A 21,955-nucleotide genomic window follows, 5' to 3' on the forward strand; every position below is an offset into this window, starting at 1 on the left:
GGGGGCTCTTGGGGTGGGGAAAGTCGGTGTGAGCCGTGGGAATGGGGTCTGCGGCACACGGGTGGTGGCATCTGGGAGGTGCGGTGGGAGAAACGGGGAGCGCCAGCGTGCCAGGCTGGGTGCCACTGTCCCCAGCTGGGTGCTGCCGTCCCCAGCAGAGTGCTGCCGTCCCAAATGCTGCGACGGGACCTGGCTGGCACACGTCCCTTTGCACCCAGCAGACAGCGGTACCCAGTGGCCCCCCTGGGTCACACCGCTCCGTCCCAGGCCCTCCCGCTCCATCCCGGGCCATCGGGGCTGGAGCATCCCTCACCCGCCGAAGCTCAGCATCCACGGAGCGACAGAAAGGACCAGAAAGCGACGGGAGGTTGTTATGGCAACAGCCACAAATTGGATCAGTACTCTCGACGAGGAGCGGCAGCGCGGGTGCTGCGGGAGCAGGTGGGTGTGACAGCTGCGGCGGTGCGGGGGCACAGCTGTGCCACCCCCGGATCGGGGCAGCGAGCCCCCGCCTTGCCCAGGAGAACCAAGGCTCCGCAATGGCTGCAGCAATGCTGTCCCCACGTGTATTTGCTCCTGCCGTGACACGCGCCCGGCCAGCAGAGCACCGCGCTCTTATAGTCCCCGTCCCGCCCAGGGATCCCCGCGTGCCGCATCTCCGCTTCCAGAGCAGCCCCCCAGCTGGCGGAGCAAGCTGCTCCTTTCGAGCGGCCATCCACACCAAGTGGCCCGGCTGATTATTTTCCGGCCAAGAAACAGTGTTAAAAAAAAATAAAATAATAATAGTAATAACGAGAGACTGGGATGAGCTCATTGGAGAACAATGGCTCAGGGCCCGAGCCAAGGACGGGGGGAGCGGGAGCGGGACCGGGGCCCCATGCAGCCCCATGCAGCCCCATGCAGCCCAAAGCGATGTGGGTGGCTGTGGGGAGCTGGGAGCACTGGGGGGGTCGGGAGCCCCGTGCCCGCACCCCGCTGTTTGCCCCACTGAAGGTGACCCCGAAGCGGCCCCTGGCACCGCTCTGGTCTCGGATCCCAAAACGCGAGCTGAGGCTGTCGTGCCACCTCGTGTCCCCTCTGGGTTCTGCATTCCTGGGATTCCTCCCGCTCAGCAGCGCCAGTTTCCCCACTCCACAACCCGGGTGCCCCCCCCCTCGCAGTGCCATGAGCACAGGACCAGCTGCGAGCTCTCTGCTGCCCACGCAAAGAGGTGCAGCCCACCCAGGGACGCGGGTACCCCATCTGCAGGCACCCCAAAACCTGTGCCCACGTCCTCTGCCACCAGAGCTGCTTCCAGCTTGTGAGAAGTGAGTGCAACCAAAAACCACCCAGCTGAGAGCCACGTGCTGCCATGTCCTCCCTGCAACGCATGAGCCCGTGGAGGGGGACGCGGTGGCAGTGACCCTGCTGGGGTGCAGGGCATGGCACCGGCACGCTGTCCCCTGTGTCACAGCACCGCTGCCTGATCCCACCCGGAGCCCCCACCCTGGAGCCAGGAATGTGGCAGTGAGGTGGGGGTATGGGGGCACCTCCCCTCCCGATGGAGTCTCCCAGGCAGAGCTGCAAGGAGGGGGAGGAGGAGGAGGAAGCACCCAGTGCTGGGGACACACCGCGCTCCCTGTCCTCACCCCGCAGAGCTGCCGGACCCGCCCCAAAGTGGGACTGCAAGTCGAGGGTAGAACTACATACCCAGCTCGGCCTCCTCCTCTTCCTCTCCCCACGGGGCTGGGGACTGTGGGGGCCGAGGGCTGCCCCATGCCCCGTGTCCTCATGGCACCGTGGCTCCCAGTGGGGCGAGCTGGCTGACGGCGGCGGGGCGAACTTGGCTGCTAACTCGCTCCAGGTTTGCCGGGAGAAAGGCTGCGTGGAAATGCTTCTCCCACCCCAGCCCAGGCCCTTCTTAAAGACATAGCTGCACTTCCCCGCTGCAGACGCATGCCACGGCGGAGCCATGGAGACGGCACGGGGACGGAGTGTCCCATCGGCGCCCCACAGCCCTTCATGGGGACCCATGAGCAGGGATGGGTGCACGGGGAGAGGAGATGCCCCCGGTCACCCTGCAGTGTGCTGCAGACAGAGCCTCCCCTCCTCGTTAGTTAATGAGGATCAGGCAGCTGGGCAAAGGGCTTTGCTCCAGGCTGCAGCCTGTGGCTCCCATGGGGTCTCACGGTGACACCCCTTGCCCCACCCTTTGGCCCCAATCTTTGGGGCACATCTGTGGGGCGACGGTGCTCTCCCCCCTGAGGAACTGCAGCATGGGTCCCTGCATGGGCAGGAGGTGATCCAGCTGCCCTGCCCTCACCTCCTGCTGCCACTGCTTCGCCCTCTTGCAGGTGAGCAGACACCTGGGGCCACCAAGCAGCTCCCACCAGCGCCAATCCCCCACAACCTTCTGGCTGCTCCCCGCCAAGCAGACCCGGGGTGCCCGCATCCCGCTGCAGGGCTCGGCGGAGCCACGAAAGAGGGTTTGCAAATTTCCAAACGCAAACTGCAAATTCAGGTTGCAGATTGCAAACCCAAAGGCTCTGCATTAGCTTCGCCTCCCGCTCGCCGTTCTGCTCACCGCAGCCGCCCATCCCCGCGTGCAGGTCGCGTGAGCCCGGCACACCTGAGATGCAGTGCACGAGGGGATGAACCACTGGGGTGCAGATGAACCCTGTGTGCCCGTGGTGCTGCACGGAGCCATGCGCACATCCAAGCTGATGGGGCACAGAGCTGGTCTGTGGGATCATATGGAGGAAGCCCAGCTCATTAGCACTGCCATGCCAGCTCCCCCCACCCTGCAGCCCCTCCATGGCCCTGCAGCCCACCTGCAGCCAACAGCCAGGACCACCCGGGGGGCTGCCTGCTGCCAGCATGGGGCTGAGTGCTGCGGGGTGGGGACAGGGGTGTGCCCGGTGACACTGGGTACCAGGGAGCACAGGTGCTGCTTGTGGGGTGCTGCGGGGTTCGGGGACGGGTGTGGGTGCTGCGGTTCATTGCCTGGCAGCAGCCCTGTACAAGTGCTGCAGAGGTCCCTGCAGCTGGAAAAACAGTTTGCCAAAGTGAGCTCCAACCCCTGTTTGCACATGAAAGTGAACGCATCCTTCAGACTGCTTCAGATGATGCAAACCTCTTTGGAGACGCAGTTGAAACGGAGCCATGTTCCTGTGCAACGTCACCGCGGCCGCGCTCGCAGCCAGCACGGGGCTGGAGGTGCTGCCTGTGGGGAGCAGCACTGCTGCAGAAATGCTGGAGGAGCCTCGGGGCGCACCCTGGGGCAGGAGGAGGAGTGGGCAGCGGGACAGCACCGGCACCCCCTGTGCCTTCCTGCCTTGGGAACGGGCAGTGCTGGGGAGCAGCACAGCGCAGCGTTCCTTCCACAGCTCCGTCCCCGCAGCTCTGTGGGCACAATGCCTTCATACCTCCCGGCGCCAGGCCCTGTCTTCTTCAGCATTGAGATTTATTTTGGGACCAGCTGGGTCCCGAGGGGCTGAGCAGGGAGCACCACTCATGTCCCTGCTGCCGGCACCCAGGGGACGTGTCCCCGCCGTGGGGCAGCCGGGCTGCGCATCCCCCCGCTCTCACACAACGGCTGATGGATGAATAAGGGCTGAGGAATCCAGCAGCCCCTGGCTTCCAGCAGCGGAAACAACCCCACTGCCTCCTCGGATGAAATGATGTGGGGAAAACCCGGGATGCTCCCACCAGGAAACCAACCATCCTGGGAAAGGGTGATGCTGGTGCCCGGCCCTCTCTGCCCACCCCGTGCTGGGGTGCAGGAGGGCTGCAGGAAGGCTGCTCTGGGGCACGTGGCTCTGGATGATTCCCCACTGCGTCCCCCGTGGATGAGACATGTTGGATTTGTTCCACTCTGAGAGGAGAAACGTGATTTGGATCCTCTTCAAGAAACGGAAAAAGGGGGAAAAAAAACCCGTCCCGTCCCAACAGCTCCCCACCCAAGGACTCTGCACAAAGTGCCCCTGGGCTGTCCCTGCGAGGATGGGGCTGGGGGGGGTTGCACCCTCCGGACACGTGCCCCAGTCTCCCCAGGGACAGCAGCTGGCGGAGCGCTCGGAAAAACAAACTCCATTTGAAGCAGAGCTCAGAAGTGCGCTCACCCCCCCCCCGGGCTGCAGAGTGGTGGCAGTGGATGGATGGGAGCGGGCAGTGCTGCCCTATGGGGGTGGGGGGAATGCAACGAACGTGGGGTCTCTGCCACCCACCGGCTGATCTCAGGGGGGAAAGCTGAGATTTGGGCCTGCGTGCCCCTCCAGATGCGCTGTCGATGCGCATCTGCACGCGTGCACGTTCACACCTCCAACAAGATGATGGAGGGGGACTGTCCTGACCCCTGCCCGCATGCACGGTGCCAGCATCCACCCCAGTGGCACAAAGCCCCCGCGGCCACCAAGCGTCTCCAACCTGCCGGCCAGGTGGGGACCATCTGGTCACCGTCACCGCCAGCTCCTCCTTCTGGCGACGGCGACATCGCTGGGGTCAGCCCAGGTGACCGCACTGCCTCCTTCTCCCCGTATCCCCTTCCAGCCGGGGCAGGGACAGCGGGAGCCTCTTCCTTCCCTGATCACTTCTCATCCCAGCCTGGGCCCAGCGTGCAGCCGTGCCGTGAGGCTCCGCCACTCATTTCCCACGGCTCCGCGCAGACGGAGCTGCGCCTGCAGGCAGCGTGAGGCACAGATCTCACCGAGGGCCTGAGAACCGCGCCGCGCTTCTGGGGGGAAAACGTGCTGCAGCAACGTCCCCCCCCTCCCCCCGCTCCAACCCTCCCGAAGCGTTTTAAAATAAACTTTTATAAACAAATCCCAAATGAGCTTATTTTAAGCTCCTCCGAAGCAGGCTGCCTGCTTCTGACCCGGTGCCGAAGCCGGTGCCAAAGTAAAGGGCTTGAAAAGGGAAACGAAAGCGGTTCGGGCAAAAACAAACCCCTCTCGCCGCCAGGAGCGGGCAGCACGCCGCGGCCACGGGCTGTCACCTCGGCTGTGCCAAACCCGCGTGGAAGCTGCTGCAGGGGATGCAAAGGATGCAGGGGTGGAGGCGAGGATCTGCACAGCCCCCGCGTCGCCGCTTTCCCGAGGAGGCTGCGGTGGGACAGCCCCGGGAAGAGGGGACGGAGCGCGAACCTCGGCCGCCAGCCTGGGAGCCGCCCGCTGCTCGGGGGAAGACCGCGGCTGGGCAGAGCGCGGCGCTGCCGCTGAGCTGTCCCGAAGTCACCCCAAGCAGGTGCCGCCCCGGATGCGGAGGTGACACGGAGCCCGTCCCAACGGGCACTGGAGCGCGGACACCTCCGCGGGGCGTTCCCTTACCTGGCCGGCCCCGCAGCAGCTCCTGCAGGCGGGATGCCCTGCGGTGCAGCCGCCCGGTGCGGCGCCCCAGAGCCTCGACGTGTCCCTCGATGTCCCCCAGCAAAGCGAGCGAGTGGCCGCAGAGCTCGGCGAGCTGCCGGAGCAGGGTGAGAGCCGCCAGGCTGCAGACGTCCCGCAGCTCGGTCAGCGGCACGGCACGGCTCTGCCGGGCCACCACGCTCCGCTTGTAGAACGGCATGGCACGGCTCGGATCGGCACGGCTGAGCACGGCTCGGCACGGCCGGCCCCGCTCCCCCGGCCCCGCGGCTGCTCGGGCTCTGGGCCGGCCGATGGGAGGAGGAGGAGGAGGAGGAGAAGGAAGAGGAGGGAGGGGCGGCCGCGCTCGGGGATGCTCGGGGAGCCCCCGGTGCCGGCTGCCCTCTGTAAACCTTCCCGAGGGTCCCCTCTCCCCAGCACACACCAAAGCAAATATTTGTGTTGGCTCCGGAGCAGAAATTCCCCTCTTTGAAGCCGTCCCCCCCACCCCCACCCCACCGGGATGCTCCACTCCGAGAGCTGCGGGTTCTGTGGGTCGGGAGCCGCGGGGCAACACCGCTGGGACGCGCCGTGGTGGGAGGGCAGAGCCCCCCGGGCAGCGATGGGCACCGGGATTGGGATTTCTCTGCAGCCCCCAAAGCTTCTGCTCCTTCTCATGGCTCTCTGGGCTTTAATGCTTCATTTATGGCCGTGTGGGTCCAGCGCAGCAACCCCCACCCCCCACCCCGTGTGCAACCCCGGTGACAGCCCCGGCTGTGCTTCCCACGGCTCTGTTTGCTCTCTTCATGCCGGAATCTTTATCTTCTCCTGCAGAAAAAAGAAAAACGCTCTGGCAGCGCGTCCGTACGGATGTGCCCTTGTGGGGTCACGGCTCCGAAGCACAGCTCAAGGGCAGCAGGGATGGGCTGAGGATTTCTATGCATCCCAAAAGCCAAGGAGGGTCCAGCACCATTGCTGGGGGGCAGAGGAGGTCTGCAACGAGCACAAACCGCCGCTCCCCCCACGCACTCTTGCAGCATCCAAATATTTCCAGCGCTGGGAATATCCTGGGCTGGGTGTCGCCCTGCCTGCACGCTGAGCCTCGTTACACTGCTCTGTGCTGGACTCTGCTTGGCCTCATGCTCATCCAAACCCAGCCCCTTCCCTTCACTCCTCACTCCCACTCAGGTTCCCCTTGAGCTCTCCTCTGAGCTGCAGAGGGTGAATTCAGCTCTGCAGTTGTGGGCTTTAACCTATTTACCCCAGTGCGTTTGTTGCGGTGCCTCCCTGCTGGCCTCTGTGTGTTGCAGATGGGGAAACTGAGGCACAGGCTCACGTCCTGCCATGAGGGTGAGGTCAGTCCCCGACCATGAATCATCTGTGGGGCGTGGAGAGCATCTGGAGCCCATCAGCTCCCTCATGCAGGTGTGGCAGGGAGGAATGGGCTGTGCTGAGCACTAGGAGCTCGCTGTGCACTGCCATGCTCCTCCAGCCCACCCTGCCCTGGCACCAACCTCTGTAGTGCCAGAAAAGGGAGAACACACATGGACACTGTGCCTATTTCTGCAGGGTTTCCAGCTGGGAGCTGCTTGTGTCAAGGTTTCCTTACAGGGGCCACACTCCCTGCCAACTGCCATGCACCACTGGGCTGGGGCTGAGCTGTCGCTGTGTTGGCCCTGGGGGTTCACCAGCCCATCCTAAGAGGAGCAGGGCTGGCCAGGGCAAGCGACACAGGAGAAATCCCATGCAGAAGCAGCACAGTGGTGGCTCTGACCCTGGTTTGATCCATGCTCACGGTACCCATGAGCAATCTGGGTACCGATTGCTCATGGGTAATGAGCAATCTGCTCCATTTTTTTAAGGTTTGCATTTTGCCAGCCTTGCCGCCTTGCTGTTGGGCAGTGCTGGGGGATCTATGGGGTGCAGACAGCTCGGTACGGGACCTGACGGGGCCCTGCCTGCAGCCAGCTGCCGCGGACGTGCAGGATGCCGGCACACAGAGCGAGGGGCTGGGGATCCTGTGGGAAACATCCCGCTTGGCCACCGGCTGGGCAGGAGCGTGGCCAGCTCTGAGAGCACTGATTGCAACCAGATGCTGCTCCAGCACCGTCACAACCCGGAGACAGCCCACGCACGGATGCGGTGCCGATGCCGGGGATGCTCCAACACGGAGCACACGGCACCGGGTGCTGGGTCATCCCGCCCAACATCTGGCCAACAAACGGACCCACAGCTCCTCCAGCACAGCGGCTCCTATTGGGCTCCCGGTGCCCACTGGAGGGTGCTCTCTGCCAAGCTTTGCTGCAGCTCTTCCCCTTCGGCGGGCAGAGCAGCGGCTCTGGCTCCTGCAGGATTTGATGCCATTTCCTACAAGAATATTCTCTCCGCTGCACCACGGTGTTTGCTCGCTGAAGCGGATTCCCAGCCTTCACGCCGCTCTCTGGCTCGGTGAGGTTTTCTCTGCGATGCTTACGAGTCTGTCTGGATTCAATCAGCTCCCCTCTGTGTCATCGACAAACCGGGCTCCGCTTCCCGGCTCCTTCCCCTTTCCAGATGGCTGCTGAAAGCATTAAGCATCGCCATGGGACCAGGGTTGCTGCCTTCATGACAAACTGAGATCCTCTCGGTCCCGTTTCAGCCTTTGCTTTCCAGAACAGCATTCTCCTCCTGCCCTCTTGTGCTGCCCCTTGCAAAGAGGTCTGAGTGGGCTGTACCCCATCTGTAGCAGGGACCTTTCAGGCAGCTTGACAAACTTCCCCTCGCAGAGCCCATCTGCGCTCCGTTCATCTATTTTTAAGCACAACTGAAAACCATTTTCCAGGAACAAACGTACCGGGCTGCAATCCCCCGGTCCTGGCGGGGCGTGCCGGGGCCAGGCCCTCAACCTGCTGCCAGGGCTGTGCGTTCCTACAGGCAGATCTATGCTGAAAGCAACGCTGCTGAAGCCAGCGAGGCACGCAGCGAGGTCCCTGAGCCACCCCATGAGCACTTTGGGGCTGCAAGAGGGGCTGTGGCCATGGGGCTTCCTACCCCGGAAGAGGTGGCTTTGCTGTCCATATCTTCAGCATCCCAGCATTGGGGCCAACAGGAGTGAGACGGCCACGTGGCTCCAGCAGGGGCACAGGGACTCGTCCCACCCGCCTTCACATGGAGGCACAGGGCTGCCCTGGTGAGCTGAAGCCAACACGCAGCCATGCTTGGGCAACGCGCCTCCAAAACTTTAATTAAGAACGTTGCAAATCCCGGCTGTATTTCCTCCCTGCATTTTGCAGAATGCTGTTCAGTCTCTTGGGGAACGCAGAACTCGCTGTTTGATGTGCTGGCAATGAGTAAGGGCTCACATAAGCTAGCACAAAATAACAATTATCTGATGAAAGCCACGGGCAAAACTCAATCAGGAGGGCAAGGGAACACGGCTCTTCCAATAGAGGCACCACACGAATCCCTGTGGTTTTTTAAATGGGTCCTGACACATGGGGCACTGGGGCAGAGCCAACGGTGCCCGAGCCAGCCCTGCAGGGAGCACAGCATCATGGGGCCGTGCCCTCACCTGGAGGGCCAGCACAGCTTGGAACACACCGACACCGGCAGGCAGCACCCAGCAGAGCCGGGGCACACGTGGACCCATGGCCCAGCAGCAGCTCATCCTCCTCCGACAGCGAGGAGTGTCACACCGGGTGATCCCTCACTGTCACTTCCCATTAGGATAATAAATGTCTCCTGCTGTATAATCTGCTCCTCTGCTCCTGCCAGCCCCGCATGTATTAAACGCACGCAGAGCGCTGTCGTTACTCTCCGTGTCGTTTGCTAAGCGGCTCCCAGCAAGTTAAATAAACCTTACAACTTCTCATCACAACGCGCCGCTCAGTAGCGTGCTCTGCTCCTTCGCTGCCCAGAGCATGAAGGAGGCTGCCATGGAGGCGGGTGAGGGGCAGAGCCCCTCGCAGCAACGTTCTGTTGCTACCATCAGTGCTGATAAGGCCGCGTACGGCTGCGCGTGCTTCGGCTGTTTTTCTCATGAGCAGAAAACTCCGGGACCTGGGCCATGAGCGAGAGCCAAGTCAATGAGAGCTGTCGCTGGCTCTGCGTGCTCTGAAGAAGTGAGATCACATGGAAAACAAGGGCAGTGAAGAGCTCTCGTAGCCCAGCACTTGGCCTTTGCTCGGAGCCTGGGTGGGAAGGCACCTCGCCAGTTGGGTTCAACGTGATGGGAAAAGGGAGCGTGGATGAGATGGGCTGGCACCCAGCACAGCAGCATCTTGAGAAGCTGCAGGGATGGGGACTCACCAGGGTCCGGGGAGCCCTGTGCCGGTGAACAGCTGTCCCCACTGCACAGTATTGTTTCTTACATGAAGACCAAACCTCTCCTGCTGCTGCACACACCCAGTGCTCACGGTCTGCTCCACGTGGCCACCCTCCAAGTGGTGGAACATCACAGTGAGTCCCCATGAGCTCCACGGTGGAAGGACCCAACCCCTTCGGTCTTGTCCAGAGCTGTGGTCGTCTCCGTGTTCTTCATCTGGATCCTCACCCCTTTGCCTGTGTCATTTGTTAATTGTGGGCACCAGAACCAAACACAGCGCCCCAGCTGCGACCTGAGAAGCACCAAGATCCACGTCCAGCACCACAGGGCACTTCAATTAACGCCTCGCTGAAGTGGGAGTTTCACAATCAATCTACTGACTGAGGTTGGCAGTTATTCCGCAGTGCTGAAGAGGAGTTTCTTCATTGGTGCATGCCACTGTCTGGAGCACCCAACCCAGTATTTCGTTAATGCACAGCTCCCATTTCATTCTTTCAATGAGGAAGGGCTGTTTCATCCCCAGCTGCCGAATTGTGGCCAGCCACCACTTCTGGAGGAGTTCAATCAAGCCCTGCTTGGCTCCAGCAGGTTCCTAATGCAGAGCTTGCATGCAGAGCTTGCATCTTCCAGGCAGAGCGCACCGAGATTGCTTTTGGATACACCTCCTCTCAGTATTCCCCTCATTTCTAGAGATGTAAGCAGCTCCTGACTTGCCAAGCTTCCATCCAAGGAGGACTGAAGCCACTGCCCACGGTGAGGACTTGCCCCGTCGTCCTCGATTCTGGACACCCACAGCGGTGATGCTCTCCAGGCACTTCCATGCAGAAGCAGCACCACCAGGTGTCACTGAAGCTAAAGGGTTCTGCGGACACCCCTACAGCAGGGAACAGCACCTCAGCCCCTTGCATTGGGTCAGCATGAAGCTGTGGCTCTCCCAAAGCAAGCAGGAGATGCCTCCATCACCTCCTCGCCATACATGCCCTGCATGGACTCTACCAAGAGGGGAAAGCATCACCCTACAGAGTGCATGGGGGAATCCCGAGCAAAGCCCCTCTGCCCAAGCTTGGCTTCGCATTTAAATTCGGTGGCTTCAGCCCTCTTCTAAGGTAAACTTTGAAACGCGTGGCTGTGACTGCAAATGGCCGAGCAGCAGCCGCGCGCAACGCGGCGATATATTTAATTAGATACGGGCTAGTTTATATGCAACATTTATTTTAAAAACGTATTAAATTACCGGCATATTTTCTGCCTGGCTTTACATAAATATTCATAGGGCCCAAGGGGGGGGGGGGGGGGACGACGACTGCCTCTCCCAGAAATAAATAGCGTTACTTTTCAGGATTGAAATAGGCATTTCTGGAAGGGAAATGAATTATTTATTTGCCCTTCTGCCGCGAGACGCGGGCAGCACCGGGGTGGGCTGCGGTGGGGAAGCGTTGGCCGTGGGTCTCGCTCCTCGGTGGCACTGCTGGGTGCTGTCACCGAGTGCCACCCGCTGTCCCCTGAGGGGGCTCCGGGAGGGTCCCCAGGGGTTTGTGGAGAGCTACCCGTGCTGCTAGGAGTCATGGATCACAGAGTTATGAAGGCTGGAAAAACCCCTCAGGTCCCCAACCCAACCCAACCCCAGCCCACCCCGCTGTGCCCATCCCTGTATCCCTCAGGCCACATCCCCATGGTTCTGGGACACCCCTAGGGATGGTGACCCCACCACCCCCCAAGCAGCCTGCGCCCTTTGCAGATGAGTTCAATTTCTGAAGTTTCATAAATAGGAGACAGGATAAAACGTCACACAACGCTCCCGAATCAGCCCCACGGGAGCGGGTGGCACCCTGGAAACCCATCAGTGCAGCATCCCCTCCCAGGGGCAGGATCCCATGGAGGTCCCCGGCAGGAGATGGGAGACCTGGGGTGGGGGGCAAACCTCATGCCTCACTGCCATGAGAGCTGGTGTCACTTACCAGTGCCCTTGTCACAGCCTGGGAGCCCTGCGAGGGGTGGGCTTTGTAGAGTTGGAGCTGGAAGCAGCGTGGGGAGAGCAGCTGCGGGGAACACGGGGCAGGGGCAGCTATTTCTGACGCCTTTCATTCCTGTTCTGACGCACTCGGCTGCTTCTGAGGCTCCCGTGCGTTCAAAAGGAACTTGTTCCAGTTTCTCTTCGGATACAACTTCACTTCTGACCTTCAAAGCTCTACTTTTTGAGGAGCTCACTACATAGAAAGCATCTACGCAAAGCTAACTCCAACCCCAACCCCAACCCCCCCCCCCACTGCAGACACAAAAGCCCTGACCCCATCGGCCCCGCTGCCCTCCTGGGCACCCACATTGCACAGCATCTCACCTCTGTCCCACTCCACTCGTGTCCATCTGAAACCTGCAGCTCCTTGGACAACAAGGTGCAGCCTGAAAACTCCTCCTGCACAGATAGACCCAGCCTCAATGGGAGTGGGTGGGATACCCACCTCCCCCCCCCCACCCCATGAGGGCAGCTGGGGGCTGCAGACAGCACTCTGAAGTTACGTCGCAGCCCAGCACCTTTCAGCTGCTTCAAACTGAGCCTTCCTGTGGAAAACAACCAGAGAATGCACCTGGGGCCCGAACTCTTGGCAGCGAGATGCTCGGTCCCCAGTTCGCTTTAGCTGGCTTCACTTTTAACATTAGCAATTGTAATTGATACCCGAACACGGGATAACTGCTTCTGGATTGAGCTGCTGTCAGCCTTCATGACAGTTCATTCCGTCACGGGGTGATTCATGTAAGCTCAGGGCCTCCCAGGTACCATTTTCTGTTTTCCTGCCCAAGAACCGCTTTTATTTTACCCTGTGAGGTAAAATAGCTCTTCTTGCAGCTAACAAACCAGCGCTCATTTTTTTTATTTTTTTTTGCCATTTGTTTGCATTAGCATTGGACTGACTGAGCACAACATGCCTTAAAGAGACGAGCACAAACAGGAGGAGTGCATGCACACACAGCTGGAGCTGCGGCAGCAGACAGCGAGAGCCACCCACGAGTGGGCTCATCGTCCTTAGGTGATGCTCCCTTCCCCTTCACGGGTCAGGGAGGAGCCCTGGTCAGAGCACTGTGCACAGAGGCATTGGGTTGGCTTTCCTGCAAGCTGTCACAATGCAGGGTCAGCCACCCTGGGTCACCTCTCTGCAGCAGCTCTTCCATATCCAGCAGTGACACGCGGTGCAGTGGCCACTGGGTGAAGCAGGAGGTGCCTTTGTGCCTGCTCACCCCTGAGCACTGGGTTGGCCTTACCCAGCAGATGGAGATGCACAGAGAAAGCCCTCCCCAGCCTTCACTCAAAGCCAGGAAGCAAAGAAAAGGCCCTTTGTCCTCCCCCTCTTTTGCAGAGCGTCCCCCTGGTGCAGGGGAAGGAATTACCCATCCATCTCCTTGTGGAGATGCCACTCTTCCCCTCGACACCTTGCTGCAGTTAGCTGGGGAGCAGCAGGGGTTTTCTCTTACTCTCCTCATTCTCTGATAGGGATCTGTTTTTCCCCCCCCAGTGCCCACTCAGTTAACCAAGCAGGGCCCATTTTGTCTTTGGGAGAGGATGATTCCCCAGGAGGTGGGCAGAGGCACACAGACCCCAAAGATCCCTGGGTGTAACATGATGGAAAGCACAGCAAGGACAGCAGAGCAACAGGGTCCCAGGTTGCAGCAAGCGAGGATTTGCTCAAATACAAGAGCCATGGGCACAGAACTAAAGGGAAAAAAGATACTTACCTTCAGAAAGTCTCAGATGGGCAGGGATGAGCAATGAGATCCCCTCAGCTCCACTGCCAGCCCTTAAATGAGGGCTGGGAAGGGGTGGATCCTGGCTCCTGGCATTGCATGCACCTGAGCTCCCCTGGGCTGGCCCTGCCTTGCACCAGGTGCTCCATCACTGCTTCAGGCCATGACTTAGCATTCCTGCTGCACTGGGTTTAGCCCCGAGACCTCGACAAGCACCTCCCGCCTCCGGTAATAACTGATTTGGATGATGTTATTGAATTAATAGTATTGATGTCCCCTCCTGAAGGTCGGCCTGGTAATAAAGTCATACGGTAGTATTTATGCTAATACGAACATTAATGACCTGCCAGTTTTATGTGTATTAATGGTTTGCTTGTGATGCTCTTTACAGCTGTAATGGAAGGCCGGTGACTGATATACCTCTGCTCTTTATGAAGGTAATTAAGAAGAGAGCACTTCCAGGCATCTATTCACAAATAACATCCACCAGGACATGAACCCCAGGCGACACGTGTGACCCACACTGCTTGTCACGTGTCACACCGCCGTGATGGGCTCCTGCAGGATTTGCAGTGGGTCGCTGGAGGGGGATGCGCTCTGCAGGCAGCAGCAAGTGGGGGAGCACAGCGTGGGCATGGGGTGCAGCACCTCCCCCACTGCCCCCACCCCAGGGGGCTCCCATCACTCCTGGCTGGGTCCTGCACGCAGCTCGCTGCCTGGGAGCTTGCCCTGTTCCTGCTGCTTGTGGAGCAGCAGGGATGATGGGCTTTGGGGTGGCACAAGCTGCTGTAAGCATTGGAGGGGAGCCCCGTCCCAGGGTTTGGCCTCTGGATGGCCACAGAGATAGCAGCACAGTCAGAACAGCTCTGCTCAAGGGGACAAGGACCTCAGCCCCAGCTATCATGGTGTTGGACAGGATGACCTTTAAGAGCCCCTTCCAAGTCGAGTGATTCTATTTCCCAAGCGCACAGATATTCCCATTCTTCCCAGTGGCCGCAGGATCTCTTCCCAGTTCCAATCAGACACGGCAGCCCCGGAGCAGGGCAGTGCCACGTGGGTTCCCCCCGCTCTGGAGCTTACAGCACTTCAGTCTCCATATCCAAACCAGACATCTACACTTCATGGCTCCGACTGGGAGCCCCCCCAGCTCCGAGCAGGAGCTCGCTGCCAGCTGACCGCGCGTCACCGCCTGCTTGGGGCAGTGACACTGGGGGTTGTCACTGCCCCCGAGCACAGCGGAGGGCTCTGGCAGCGCACCAGGATCCTGCTCCTCCTCCGGTGTGGCCTCTTTCCTCGTGGACAGCTGAGATGTCACTGCCGATTTCAGTTCTCGCTCTGCATGGGCTGTTCATCTCCCAGCGGGGCTGGCTGCGTTCTCACAGGGCTGAGGAGAGCTCTGCTCAGCGCTCGCCCTGCTGGGGCTGGCTCTCCCATTCTGCTCTTTGCAGTGGGGTCACGGCTCACTCCCGCCGGCTTGAGGTGCCCACGGGGCGGGCGAGCAGCGCTCTGCAAGGCATCCCCCAAAAGCAGCGCATCCCCGTATCCCACGAGGCAGCAAATCTATGGGGCTGCACGCCCTCCGCCTTCACCCCACGCCTTGCTCCGCTCGTATCAGCTCACCTGGGGCTGCCAGCGAGCCGCAGCGCTGCCGCTCTGCCCCGTGCCCCGTGCACGGACAGCCCATGCAGGGAGCACCCTGCTGCCACCCGAGCAGATGGGCAGAGAGGCAGGAGGAAAAACCACGGTGGTGGCCCTCGCTTTTGAGGCAACGGAGCGCACCGTGCCGACGCAGAGAGGGAATGATATTCTCTCTGCCCGCTCGGTATTAAATATTTCACAGCTCGAGGAGTCCCGGCGCGCATTAGCATATGGCAGAGTTGCCTCATTTTTGGCGACGGCGAGAGAATGATTAATTAGTCAGACATTTTCCTGCAGGAAAGGGAAAACATTGCGATCGTTGCGGTTGGCAGCGTGCTGATGTTCGACGTTCCTGCAAGGAAGAGGAGGATGCGCGCCCTGGCACGCTGCCCTGAAATGTTTGCCAGCAAACGTCCCTCCTTGTTGGCTTAAACGCAAAGGGGACACGCTGTGTGTTGGAGGAATGATGCGCCGGGCCACTTTGCAAGGGGAAATCCGGTGAGGCCATCGCCCACTGCAGCAATGCACCTCTCTGACTGTAAATGGAGACGCAGAGTTTGGAGGAAAGCGAAGCCTGGGAGGGGGAACAGAGAAGGGGGGGAGGTTTGTAACGGAGCATCGTGGAATGCAAATGGGAGTGCAGGTGTCCGAAGGCACGGCTGGAAATGGGATGGGAGGAGCGAGGCGCAGTGACAGCTGAGGACAGGACGGGGCTGAGCCAACGCTCTGCAGTGTGCTCCAAGGCCGTGGCACGGGAGGGCGGTTAGGGACAGGCAGGTGGCACCGGGACAGCGTGTCACACACGTCTGTTCCCGTGGTCTGAGTGTGAGGACAGATGGCGTGTGCCAGGACGGCCAAGCGCAGCGGGCGGCAGTGACACCTGATGTCACCTGAGCGCTGAGACTCAGCGGGTCCTGAGGCGTCCCCGGCTGTAAGAGCTGGGCTGCTCGGAGCTGTAAAAATCTGTTTGGGGAGTGCATGTATTGGGGAGCGGGAGCAGGCAGCAAGCACGGCCACGTCACGGCACAGAAATACTGTGTGTAAAGGTTTGGGGGGAGAAAAGAGCGGTGACGCATTGGCGCAGGCTGCCCAGGGAGCGGGGGGGGGTCACTTGGAGGTGCCCCAGAACCGTGGGGATGTGGCACTGAGGGACATGGTGATGGGCATGGTGGGGAGAAGCAGCATCTGCCACATCAGACACCTGCAAGGCACTGCAGCCCTAGGCGGGGTGCGGGGCTCCCCAGGCAGCGGGATGCTGCGTGATGGGATGGGGTGGGATGGAGATGTCCGGGGGGGGCACCTGGGCTGAGGAAAGCTCCCGGACAGACCCAGCCCAGCGCTGGGGCAAGCAGTTCCCACACACGGCTCAGCACAGCGGGGAGCTCCCTCCCGCATCTGGTGCTGCGAGAAACCTTACCGGCAAGGAACAGTGAGGAGAAGCCGGGCCGGGGCGTAGCGCCAGGGAACGGCTCCAGGGAGTGAGGTCAGAGGGTGGGACGCAGCCTTTGTGGGCACACGTGCCAACCCCCGAGCTCTTCCCTTCCTTCCCACTCTTTTCCCATGCTGCCCTCCCCATGGACCTGCCGGCACACGCAGTCAGCGCGTTCGCCCCCACTCGCTGCTGCAGCCTCGTGTGCTGAGAGCATCCATGGGGCAGGGCTTTGCTCACAGGGCTCCTGCTGACCGTGCGTGACCCAGGCACATGGGAACAGGGCAGTGGGTGTCACCGGGACGCTCTGCACCACGGATCCTGCCGCGCAGGGTGGGCTGCATCCCGCTGGCACAGACCCGTGTGCAGAGCGTTAGTGAGATGCCATTCACTGCCCCCGTGCTTCTTGCCGGGGGGAGTTAACAAGGTTAATCACAGAGACCTGAGTCATAAAAACAAACCTATCTGAAATAAAAGACGATCGGGTGATTCATTGCTGGAAATGCCTCCCCTGTTCCCAATAAAGCACTCACAGCCAAATCCATGGCATTGCTCCTTTCAGCTCCGTGGCTTGAACCCTGCTGCAGATGGGGGTGCTGCTGCAGGGATGGCCCCTCCTGGGTCAGGGGTGCAGCCTCGGTGCCCATAGGTGCCACCTGCAATAAGGCCACAGCAATGCATCACTTTTTCCCCTCTGGTCTTCTCCACTCCCTTCTGCCCCATGCAAACGGGGGCATTCTGCATCCAAACATATTTTGGCTCCTTTTTTTTTTTTTTGATGGTTCCCTTCAAACAGTCCTTCACTCACCTTCCAGGTGTCTTCTCAGCAGGAATTTGAGGCTGTTCAGCCCTTTCTAGGTGTTGCAGCAGGCTGAATCACCGCGCCGTGCGTGCAGGGCACAGAACGTTCCTTCTCACAGCACACATCCTCACCAGACGTCCTGCAATAGCCTCACACTACAGTGCTTGGCTCCCGAGGAGCAATGCCTGCATTCACAGCAAGAAACCCCTTGGGCAGCCAAAACCAGGGGGAGAAAACCCTCTGAAACAGGTGACCCCTTCTAGACAAAGGTTGCCTTCCTTCCCGATTCTCTTCACCTGGTGCATGGCCACACTCAAGTGCTGAGCAGCTCACACCTGCTCTCCAGCTGGTGTGCGTGGGGCTGGGCTGGGGCTGGTGGCTGGCCTTTGGCCTTTGGCCATGTTGCCCACTGGTGAGCAGAGAGGTCCCCAGTCCTCGTGCAGGATACAGGCGGCCATGGGTACCCTGTGGGCGTCGCTGGGTGCGTATGCTCTCTGTGTTCCCTACAGCTCCGTCTCTTTGGACGAGGCCTGGGTTTGGCTGGAGCTGGTTCAGACAGATCCTCGCTTTCACTTCGTTATGCAGCGCGAAGAGGGAACGGCTTCCAAGCTTCTGCCAGCACCAAATGTATGTTTGCACAGATTGGAAAGGTTACCTGGTTTCGCTCCATCTGAGATGGGTTATTTACTATAAATATGTTTGCACTGGAGTCGTGAAAATTAAGGCATGTTGATTGAAAACCTTACAGCAGATGTTGTCGGAGCGTCCCCCAGGAAACTGTCACAGGCGTCTTTTCGTAACGTGGAAGTGACACTTGCTGCAGAAACAGTTTGGGAACGGAGCGTTGCGCTGGGGGGGTTGCGCTGCGCTGCTGGCAGGATATCGGGTCCCCGTTTGATGCATTAGGCAACGTGTAAAAAATTAATCAAAAGCACATTTATTATACATGCTAGTCAAAAAAAAAAACAAAAAAAAAAAACCAACAAAACAACAAAACAGAAACAGCAAGCAGCAAGAGCTGCTGCTACTCGTCAGCTTCCTTAGAAATGGCTGGAGAGAATGGGGAGCCTCTGTGGTTGGCAAAAGGGCTCCAAATGGTGCTGCTGTTAGCATTGCCGACCTGAATAAGGGTTTGGCTTGCTTCTCTAAAGGAAGCAGAGGCTGCCCACGGGGTGGGGAGGGGTCACCGTCCCTGGGGGTGTTCCAGAACCATGGGGATATGGCACTGAGGGACTTGGGGATGGGCACAGTGGGGCGGTGGGGGTCGGGCTGGTGATGCTGGGGGAAGAAGGAGAGGGGTGCCCGATGGATCTGGGGGGGATTGAAGGGGAGCTGAGGGTGTGGGCTCGCTGCTGGGAATCTTTGTGTGGCGCAGGGCCACGTGGGTTGATGTGGGGCTGGAAATAAAGCAGGCAGCGATTTATGGCGGGGGGGGAAGGCTGCTCGTAAATCAGGTAACGTTCAGGAGGAGGCGAGGCGGTTACGGAGAGATTTCAGTTTTCCAATGCAGAGCCAGGAAAGGGAAATAAAGAAGAAAGAAATGAAAGGGGAAGAGCTGGTGGGAGGAAAGCGGGCCTGGGATCAGGTATCTCGCTGTCAGTGGGAATGGTTTTCAGCGAGAAAATGATTGCAAACTGCTGCATGAGTGGGATTTCACCCTGTCAGACAGAAAATAAAGCTGCGGGAAGGGCTGGGCGGGCGGCAGCCATCAGTGGGCAGATGCTGTGCGCAGCAGCACGCCGGTTCCTGCATCCCCTGCACGGATGCTGTCTTTAAAGATAAACAAAGTGCACAGCCTACATCACAGTGGAGCTGGAGAACATGTGGATCTTCATGGAAAACGCCGTGCTCGCAGCCGTCTCTCAACGTATGTGCCTTCCCCTTGCAGTGACACCCAGAAATGGGTGTCTGAGAGGATGCCCAGGGAGGTGGTGCTGCAGGAGCCAGAGCTCTGCCAGGGTGACCATGAGCCAGGTGGATCCAGAGGGGATTTCCTCCGTGCATCGCTTTGGTGATGGGCTCCGTTCAACCTCACGACCTGAAGGCACACAGCCCCAGCACTCGGTGCCCAGCTTGTCCCTTAGATCTGACCCTGACCCAGAAGAGAAGCATCACGTGGCAGGAAGCAGCCGCTTGAGTTCTGCTGGGGACCAGCAGAAATTGCAGCCTGGGTTATAAACACACATATAAGTATAATAAGAGTATAAGCATGGCATATTTATATTATGGACTGATGCAATATAAACATGCTGTGGTTTATGGCCTGCCAGCATCCATCAAACTCCCAGACAATATTTTTCCTCCTTTTTCTCCCCGGATCACGGGCAGGTGCCCAACTCAGCCACCTGGAGTCCTTCACGGTTCCATTTTAATGTCAGCACCGTTGTCTGCCCGCTCCCAGGATTGAATTGAGGTGAACTTGAATAGCCCAGAGAGCCCGGCTCCCTGTAAACTTTCTTTCTCCAAAGCACTCCTGTACACCACATTATTTAAAGCATTTCCTCTGTCCCCATGCCAAGCATGCTGCGGCTTTCTCTAGCATTAATGAGCCTAGGTCAGAGCCTAGCTAATAGAGCTCTTGAAATGCAGCCTTCCAAATTGGCTCTGCTCTGTGCCCATGAGAAGGCCAAAGGGTGCGGGGAGGCTGCATGGAGCCGGGATGAATGAGGGGATTGTGCCCAGCTCCTAACCCCAGCATGGCCCCGGTGCGCTCAGCCCAGCTGTGCCCCAGCCCTGCCCTGTCCTCAGGAACGCGTGGGATTCTGGATGTCTTTGAGCCCAACAATTCCCTTCAGGCAGCGCCATTGGAACTCTGTATTAATTAGCTGTAAGGGCCAGACGAGCTGCCTGGGCTGGGGTGCTATGGGATGAGCTGTCTGCGGGGAGTGTGGCTGTTTCTGCAGCCGGCGTTGCATAACGTGGGTATTTTTAGCATCGCTGTGCTCATCCCCACCGGATGCAGCAAAGAGAACCAACCACACCGAGTGACAAACAACACCCGGACCTCAAGGGAGGAGGGATGGAAGAGCAGGAGGAGCCTGAACTGGGTTCCCCAGTGTCTGCTTCCCTGCTGCTGCCAGGCTGCAAGGGCAGCGTGCTGCCGATGGCACCAGCTCCATGGTTTCCCATGCCACGTTTCCACTTGGCCAATCCAACACAAGTGCTGGCTCAGTGATGATATTTTTTAAGACTCTGCTGTTGACCTGAAAGATGGTGGCACTGCGTTGCCCTGCTGGTAAATACAGTGCAGCACACACTCTGAAACAACATCTCAGGTTGGATATTAGGAGAAATTTCTCCAAAAGAGTAGTGATGCACCTGCACAGGCTGCCCAGGGAGCAGTGGGGTCACCATCCCTGGAGGTGCTCCAGAACCATGGAGATGTGGCACTGAGGGACATAGCGATGAGCATGGTGGGGTGGGCTGGGGTTGGACGAGGTGACCTGAGAGGTCTTTTCCAGCTTTAATGGTTCTGTGATTCTATGATTGGGCATCAACGCCTTGATGAGGAGCTGGCTGCGTGCTCACACAGGGATTTCGCAGATTGCACCATTGTGGTGGTGATGCCTGTATCTTTGCAAGGGTATTCACATGGCCCTAATTGCATCAAATAGCTGAGCCAATGCTCCTCAAGAAGTTACCCCCTCCAAATTAAAATTGGGGTAATTCTGACTTGAGGAAGGGCGTAATCTTCTTGCAGACCTGTGTGCCTGTGTCAGAAAATCCATCCCAGCAATGTGAGTTTTCAGGGAAATGAGGCTTTCCCAGTTGGCAATCACGGCGTTGCTCGTGCCTGACAAACTGGCAATGTGTGAGTAATTATCTAATTAACCTCCACTCGGCAGAGGCAGAAGTGACACATCCCTCCTGCTTTACTAATGCTGCCCATTTCCCAGTGGATTTTGGTAAATTAGGAGGGAAAAAGAAAAGAGGAGGAACACCCTCCCATGCAGGGAACCAGGCGTTGTAACAACAGTGATGTACCCTGATGCAACCAAAAGGGGCTGAAGCAAAGACTCACGAGACCTTATGATCTGAGGGGACACTGATGGCCATGTCAAGGTGGTAGCAACGTGTCAGTGGAAGAGAAGAGACTGACAGGCCCCGGCCACGTGAGCAGATCTGATGGAGGAGACGATGAACGTGAGCTGGAGAGCAGTGCTGAGGAAAGCGATCCGGGATGTATAGGAGCAACCAACTTTGGGTTGGCCAAAGTCAACCTTGGGTTGGCCAAAGCCACTGTAAGCAGGTAAGCATCAGCCCCGTGGAGGACTAGGACAGCCCATATCTCAGGCACATTAGGGAAAGAAGATCCACTGGAGTTGGAGAGATCCTGGGAGGACTGCATGGCTGTCGAAGGAGAAGAGGGCATTTATGTGAGAGATGGGTAATGGAGGACATTTGTGGGTTGGAAGGGACCACGGGCAGAGGGAGACATACTCAAGGGTTTAGGGAAATTTTGGCAGCTGGGGAGAGCTTCTTTCCCCTTCTTTTTCTCCCCTACAGAAAAATGTTCTGTGGAAAGCAGTAGGAAAAAAAAAAACAGATCCAGAAGATTCTGAGGCATAAAGATGAAACCACAGTGTCGTGTCAGTAGAATCATGGAACAAATCAGGTCGGAGCAGGCTGTGTTTGGTCTGACATGACGCATGGGGAGCTCTGGGTGGGAGGAAGGGGTCTCTGGAGGTCTCTGGTCCCACTCCCTGCTCAGAACGGGGCTATCTGCT

At 59.1% G+C, this 21,955-nt stretch overlaps 1 protein-coding gene and 1 long non-coding RNA gene across 4 annotated transcripts in view; both read right to left on the reverse strand.

Annotated features, from left to right (window-relative positions):
- The window catches only part of NHSL2 (NHS like 2), a 19,734-nt gene extending 14,133 nt beyond the window's left edge, over positions 1-5,601 (reverse strand). Inside the window, exon 1 of one of the 2 annotated variants that reach the window (XM_021405886.1) lies at positions 5,304-5,601. In XM_021405886.1, coding sequence (XP_021261561.1) covers positions 5,304-5,541 — 238 coding nt within the window. In that variant the 5' untranslated portion in view covers positions 5,542-5,601. Of the gene's footprint in view, positions 1-1,689; positions 1,874-5,303 lie in introns of those variants that run through there. The other variant, XM_021405890.1, reaches the window with a different exon arrangement.
- On the reverse strand, positions 6,976-13,376 carry LOC110403384. 2 transcript variants are annotated; one of them, XR_002441635.1, is made up of 4 exons: positions 13,351-13,376; positions 11,960-12,034; positions 11,580-11,828; positions 6,976-10,495 (listed from the first exon to the last, which is right to left on the reverse strand). It is a non-coding gene; the product is annotated as an uncharacterized LOC110403384 (long non-coding RNA). The 2 variants fall into 2 exon arrangements; XR_002441634.1 differs by lacking the exon at positions 13,351-13,376 and having other exon boundaries at positions 11,960-12,063.

This window comes from Numida meleagris, chromosome 8 (assembly GCF_002078875.1).
Source record: "Numida meleagris isolate 19003 breed g44 Domestic line chromosome 8, NumMel1.0, whole genome shotgun sequence".
In the NCBI taxonomy this organism is placed as follows: domain Eukaryota; kingdom Metazoa; phylum Chordata; class Aves; order Galliformes; family Numididae; genus Numida; species Numida meleagris.